A 7,391-nucleotide genomic window follows, 5' to 3' on the forward strand; every position below is an offset into this window, starting at 1 on the left:
AGAGACTCTGCTCTCCATTTGCTTGCTTCTTCTCCCTAAGGTAACAGCTGTGCTTGCTCCATAGGAGCGTCAGAACCAGGAGTGACCATGCCTCTGAGGAGCATGTCTGACCCTGACCAGGATCTTGACAGAGAGGTGCGGCTCACCCCAGCGAGGGAAGTGGCATGGGTACCTGCGGAGGCCTGCAGAGGACACAGTGGCTGCTGTTTAGAGAAGAATGCTTCTTAGACCCAAGAGCAGCCCCTGGCTGGAGTGCAAGCCCTTGGGTGGCCCAAAATGGGCAGCTCTGAGTGTGATAGGAAGGGAGTGCTGGCGTGCCTGTGTCTTGGGCATGTTTCTGGGCACAGCCCCAGCCCAGCATGGACATGGAATCTGACTTTGCTGCTGACTTGCTCCCTTCCCCGCCCTGGGGCTTGTCATCCTGTCCACTGCAAATCGGCCATCTTTTCAGTGAAGGGCAGCTTTCAGTTGGCAGTGTACTTCTCAGAGTCACTAGTCTGAAGTGTTTGAACTTCTTTTCTTTTTTTTTTTGGCAGTACTGGGGTTTGCACTCGGGGCCTTGGACTCGTTAGGCAGGTGCTCTACCACTTGAACCTCAGCCCTTTTTTTTTTTTTTTGCTTACTATTTTTCAAATAGGGTCTGGCACATTTTGCCCAGGCAGTTCTTAGACCTTGGTCCTTTTATCTGTACCTCCTACATAGCTGGGACTACAGGCAAGTACCACCACATCCAGCTCCTACTTGATTTTTTTGAACGAGCAGGTGAAGGTGAGGTGCAGCATCAGACTCTCTGAGTACTTCTGAGTGATGTTGCCATCACCACCACATGCCACAGTTGCTTGCTTACTCTGGTCCTGGACTGTCCACCGTCAGATTCCCCAGCTGACCCAGTGATGCCCTCCAGAGCACTCCTAAATCCAGAGTCCAGTCAAGGGACGTGTGCTGCATTCATTTGCCACATCTCCTCGGTCTTTTCTGTTTTTAATCTTTCATGGCATTGAACTTGCTCTGAAAAGAACAGCTTTTTTGCAGATTGTCCATCATCCAGGTCTTGCCTGATACTTTGAATTAGATAGAATGAAAAGTCTCTCCCGCCCTTCTTCCAGCCACCCAGTTCATGTTAGAGACAACAGAGTCAAGTATGTATGTGCACGCACTCCTACACTTTCTCCGTAGGTTGCATGAATCATGCCCCTTTCCTAAGAGCAGGAAGATCCTCTTACAATAACCACAGTCCGGCTGTCATACTGATTCAGGCACATTGCAGTTCTCACAGTTGTCCCTGCAATGTTTCCTTGAGGCAGAACATAATCAAGCATTATGTGTTAGGTCCCCTCTGTGTCTCCTCTGCTTCAGAACACTTCCTCAGCCTTTTTCTGATGTAACCATACGCACTTGCAGTGCGCACCCTCCTCTTGCAGAGTACTCCTCAGTTGGGTGACCCATGTCTCCTCATGTTCTGTATGAGGACCACTTAGCTCAGGGTGCCATGTCCCGAGACAGGCAGCACCTGTTTGCTCTGCCTTGACCTCATCGGCTCCTCTCAAACATATTTCCTAACACAGTGTAGCCCTTTTTCCTTCAGTACTGGGGGCGGGGGGTGAGGGGTGGAACCCAGGGCCTTGTATACGGTGGAGAATGCTCTTCCACAGAACTACACCCCCAGCCCCAGCAGCCACTTTAAGTTGAACTTGGTGGTGGTCACAAGGTGTATAGCCACCATGTCATCAAAACATTTTCATCACTTCAAAATGAAGCCCTGAAACACACCCACTGAGCACTTTCTCTCTACTCCTCCCTCCTCTCATCCCCTGGTAAGCACCAGTTCTCTGTCTGGGACTGGCCTGTTTTGGACATGACATATAAAAAAAGTCATGTGCCTTTTATATGTAAGTGGTTACTGGCTTTTTGTGTCTGGCCGCCTTCACTGCATAGCATTTCTGACTCCATCCACGTGTGTCATGAATAATACTCTGGCTTATGTATAGGCCACAGTTTTGTTTTTTCATGCTGCCAGTGATGGATGTTTGGACTGTTTCCATCTTTTGGCTATTGTGAGTAACGCTGCTAGGACTGTGGATGCACATGTCTTTGTTAACGTACCTGCTTTCGCTTCTTCCAGGTGTATACCTAGACGTAACTTGCAGTGTCATCGGGTAATTCTGTGTTAACTTTTTGAGGAACTACCAAATTTTAAACTCCCATCGGCAGTGTAGGGAGTGTATTTTTTTTTTAAAAAATAGCCACCCTGATGGGTGTGAAGCAGAACTTGACTGTGGCTTTGATTTTACATTTCCCTCGGGACTAATGGCGTTGAGCACCTTTTCATACGCTTGCTGGCCATTTGTATCCCTTCTCTGAAGGGTGTGTGTGTGTGTGTGTGTGTGTGTGTGTGTGTGTGTCCCTTCTCTGAAGGGGTGTGTGTGTGTGTCCCTTCTCTGAAGGGGTGTGTGTGTGTGTGTGTGTGTATCCCTTCTTTGAAGGGTGTGTGTGTGTGTGTGTGTGTGTGTGTCTGGGGACAGAACCCAGGGCCTCACACATGCTAGCAAGTGCTCTACCACTGAGCCATGTCCCCAACCCCATATCCATTTCAAAATTGGTTTATTTATTTACATATTATGACCTATCAGATACATCCTTTGCAAATATTTTAAAGATTTACTCCTATGTTTTCATCTATGGGGTTTAAGGTTTTAATGGTTATATTTAGGCTGTTAGTCTGTTTTAATTTTTGTATGTGATGTGATACAGAGGGCTAACTTCATTCTTTCGATGTAATCTACTTGTCCACTCTTGTATATAAATTTCCAGCACCATTTGCTGAGGAGTCTCTTCTTTCCCCATTGTGGTCTTGACACCCTTATTAAATCAGTTGACCTTGGGTATGAACTTATTTGTGAGTTCTCCATTCTGATCCTTTGGTTCTATCCTTTCTCAGTACCACACTGTTACTTTGTAGTGTATTTTGAAGTAATAAGCATGTGAAATGAGTCCTTCAGCATCATTTCTTTTTTAATACTGTTCTGACTCTTCTGGGATCCTTGCAATTCCAAGTAAATTTGAGGATTGGCTTTTCCATTTGTGAAAAAAGCCATTGAAATTTCAGTAGTGATTGCACTGAATCTGTAGACCACTTCGGGAGCAATACCATCCTGACAATATTAAGTCTCCCAATCCATGAACATTGGATGGGCTTCCATTATTTAAGTTTTCCTTAATTTCTTTTAGCAATGTTTTACAATTTATAGTGTGCAAATCTTTCTCCTCCTTCATTAAACTTATTCCTAGCTGTTTTATTCTTTTGGATGCTATTGTAAATGGAATTGTTTTTCTGTTTCCTTTTCAGATTATTCTTTGCTGGTGTATAGAAACACAACTGAGTTTCTTGTGTGATCCTGAACCCTACAACTGTGCTAATTCATTTAGAGTTGTGTGTGGGAGTGGGAGGGTCTTTGGAATCTTCTAGGTATAGAATCATGTCATTTGCAAGTACAGATAGTTGTACTTCTTTCCAACTTGGATATCTTTGTGTTTCTTTTTCTTGCCTAAAAGCTCTCTGGCTAGAACTTGTAGCAGCAGGAAATTTCAAAACACCCTTTTTTTGTTCTTGGTGTCAGAGGGAAAGCTTTCTCTCACCTTTGAGTGTGCTGTCAGCAGTGGGTTTTTTATAAGGCCTTTATCATGGTGAAGCTCTCCTCTGTATCTAGTGCTTCTCCATAAAAGTGGAGCTTTGAGATTTCTGGCCACATGGCTGCAATCACCTGCTTCTTCACTTTGGAGTGACGCTATTCTGTAATTATGATGGCGTCATTTCCAAGTGAGGGAGATGGTGGTTTAACGACTCCATACACAGCTTGTATAGAGTGTGTTTTCACCAAAGGAAAGAAAGTAGTTGCCTTCTGTGCTCTCCATGGACCCAGTGTACTTGGTTTTCATGTGTCCCCTTCTTTGCATTGACAGCCTGACTCTGACTCCACCAAACACTCAACTCCTTCGAACAGCTCTAACCCCAGTGGCCCGCCAAGCCCCAACTCGCCCCACCGGAGCCAGCTTCCCCTTGAAGGCCTGGAGCAGCCAGCCTGTGATTCCTGAGGCCACCAGAGCACGACCATGGGGCCAAGGAGCCGGGGAGGCCCCACCATCAGTGCCAAGACTGAGCTGACCCTCCAGTGTTGTGCAAGGATATGTAGAATCAGTTTGTAGATATGGAGATAAAAAAAAATCTTTATTATAATTATGATCAGTTTTATGCCATGTTGTTTGTGGCAGTAGACCGGATCTGTTTGTCTGCACAGCCGTGAGGCGACACTGTTCCGTTTGCACATGAAGGACCACCACACACCTCTCTCCCTCCCAGAACCACCAGGGAAGGTACGTGGGGCTCTGCCGACCAGATCCTGACCATGCCGTGAGCACTCAGCCTGCTGAGGAAGCGGACAGCTCGGCTCGGCTCGGCCTCCGTACCTAGTCTTTCCCCTATTTCCTTAGAAGCATAGGAAGTTATGTATTATGCCCAGTGTCACTGAGACAGCGAGGACAGGAGAGTGGAGTTAGTTTATGGTCTTCTCTTCATTCAGCCATTGCATGGTCAGCTGCAGAAGTGCTGACCCCCAGATGTGGACAGAGCCCCGGGACATCACTGTGTCCTGTGTGTTAGTCCATGCTGGGCCACAGCCATGAGGTGTCCCCAGCCCCCCCCCCCTGCTGTGAAGGCAGCTGTGTTCTGACTCCATGTGCTCCCGTGGCATTTTCCACCTGGGGGAGCCACACAGCAGGCGCTGGGGCACTTCCCCACCTTCCCTTCCCCGCATGGAGCCCCGTGATTAGTAGCTGTCGATCATGTAGAGACACCAACACACTCCTGCACACTGGCCCTGCCCCGTGGCGTGGTGACGTCTGCGTGTGCATTTAATCTCACCCCTGCTCACATTCTCCGTTGAGTGAGCAAGTCTGTTGTGGCCCTGTCTCATTAAAGGCTTGTGATTAACTGTGGCAGCAGATGCACTTGTCCTCTGCTCAGGATGGGCTTCCCGTGCACGTGGTGAGCGGCACTGAGGGATGTGGCGATGCCGGCTGTGCCCGCGCACGCCACACCAGCTCCTGCCTGCCCCACCTACCCTCCTGGGCCTTGTGCCGGGGCAGGCACCTGCTGGAGGTTCTGGTTTTTACTTTTTTAATGTAAGTCTAAGTCTTTGTAATTATTGAATCGTGAGAACATTTTTGAACAATTTACCTGTCAATAAAGCAGAAGACAGCAGTTTTAAAGTTTTCAGTGATTTGTCTGGATGTGATGGTGTTGCCCTGAGTGTGCCTGGCTCCTCCAGGAGGGCCCATGTTCATATGGAGAACTGCCCTGGGATTTTATTATCCAACAGGGTGGGGTTGCTAGGTGGCACAAAACCCAGGTGCTGTCCCCCTGTGGACCAGGCAGTGACTGCCTGGGTATAGGAAATCACAGGCCTATGCTTTTGAGGAGGTGAGAGAGGCACCTGTGCACTTGATTAACCTTGCTCTCCTGACCTGCTCAGTACAGGCAGCAGAAGGCAGTTCTGCCTACGCCTGACTTAGATACGGGGAGTGAACTGTATCCATAAGCAGACACACCGTTATCTTAAATCATTGGTGAGAGTGGGGGTTTTATGATTCCTTTCCTCCAAGGGAAAATGGAGTCTTGTAACCTGAAGCACGTCCTTGTTCCTGTTCAAGTATACCTAGCTGCCTACCTAAAAGTATCTTACACATCTACAATAAAATACTGATTACTAACCTAGGCAAAATTGCAAAAACGTTTACAATTTCAAAGACATCTTACCAACAAACTTAAAGATTTGCCTAATTCATGTGAACTTTATGCATCTGGGCTAATTTAAAGCTTTGTTTTAGGGCTTTTGGGGGGCCAGTACTGGGGGGGTGGTTGAACTCGGCCTTGCCCCCTTTTTTTGTGTTGGTCATGTTTGCGACAGGGTCTTGCTTTATTCCCCAGGCCAGCCTGGACCTTGATCCTATCTGTGCTTCCCCACATAGCTGGTATGACAGGCAACAGGGTGAGCAACACGCACCCAACCATCTGAGATGGGGGGAGAAGGAACTTCAGCTAGGATTCCCAGCTTGAGCCATCACACCAGGCTAATACTGATTTACAGGAACCAATCTGACACCATACAAACAATGTTTGATTGCAAACAAACACAGGACATTTGGACATAACATGCAAAGGACACAGTCAACCATGCATAAAATTAGACCAAAAAAAAAGTTTTACACCGTTAGAGTCATCACTTGCCAGGTTTTTTGTCAGATGGCTGATCCCATTGCTTCCTCCACAGCACTAAGTAATCCTTAATTCCAAACCTGCATCCAAAGGTTTGACTCAGTAGAAATGAGATAGAAAATTTATATCTCAAAGACACAGGACTTAACTAAGCACCATTGAGAGGGGCTGAGGTCAAAGCCCAGGGTAAATAAAAAAAAAAGGTCAAAAGGCGAGGCTTGTTCTTTTTCTGCACTTACGTTGCTATCTTTCTGGGGGGGGGGCGGTGAAGAAGTGGCACTTGCGACATCCTCACCACAGATTTCTTTTGCCATGAGTTTGTTTTTTTTATTATTATTCATATGTGCATACAATGCTTGGGTCATTTCTCCCCCCTGCCTCCACCCCCTCCCTTACCACCCAGTCCGCCCCCTCCCTCTCCCCCCCCACCCCCTCAATACCCAGCAGAAACTATTTTGCCCTTATCTCTAATTTTGTTGTAGAGAGAGTATAAGCAATAATAGGAAGGAACAAGGGTTTTTGCTGGTTGAGATAAGGATAGCTATACAGGGAGTTGACTCACATTGATTTCCTGTGCGTGGGTGTTACCTTCTAGGTTAATTCTTCTTGAACTAACCTTTTCTCTAGTTCCTGGTCCCCTTCTCCTATTGGCCTCAGTTGCTTTTAAGGTATCTGCTTTAGTTTCTCTGCATTGAGGAAAACAAATGCTAAGTTTTCAGGTGTCTTACCTATCCTCACCCCTCCCTTGTGTGCTCTCGCTTTTATCATGTGCTCAAAGTCCAATCCCCTTGTTGTGTTTGCCCTTGATCTAATGTCCACATATGAGGGAGAACATACGATTTTTAGTCTTTTGGGCCATGAATTTTTAAATGCTCAGCCAAAATGTCAGAAACTCAGAATCTGGAGACCTCGTTGGGGAGATCCTTCAACTTTGCTTTCTAATCAAGTGCAGCCCTGGGATGAGAAGACGCCCCCAAGCCTGACACGCCTCAAGCTCTCAGCTTTCCCCCTTCCTGCTCTGTCACATCAAAGCCAAAGAACGGGGGAGCCACAGGTCTCACAAGTTGTGCCCTGGCAAACCCTGGAGGCCCCCAGTCATGAGACTTTCCTCAACCCCAGG

General features: G+C 47.1%; 1 protein-coding gene across 1 annotated transcript in view; it reads left to right on the plus strand.

Moving 5' to 3' along the window:
* Positions 1 to 5,257, plus strand: part of Cdc42bpb (CDC42 binding protein kinase beta) — a 105,278-nt gene extending 100,021 nt beyond the window's left edge. Inside the window, exons 36-37 of the mRNA XM_020167364.2 lie at positions 65 to 135; positions 3,961 to 5,257. Of these exons, the coding sequence (XP_020022953.1) occupies positions 65 to 135; positions 3,961 to 4,092 (203 nt within the window). The 3' untranslated portion in view covers positions 4,093 to 5,257. The remainder of the gene's footprint in view (positions 1 to 64; positions 136 to 3,960) is intronic.
* Positions 5,258 to 7,391: the final 2,134 nt, after the last annotated feature.

Source organism: Castor canadensis, chromosome 3 (genome assembly GCF_047511655.1).
Source record: "Castor canadensis chromosome 3, mCasCan1.hap1v2, whole genome shotgun sequence".
NCBI classification, from domain to species: Eukaryota; Metazoa; Chordata; class Mammalia; order Rodentia; family Castoridae; genus Castor; species Castor canadensis.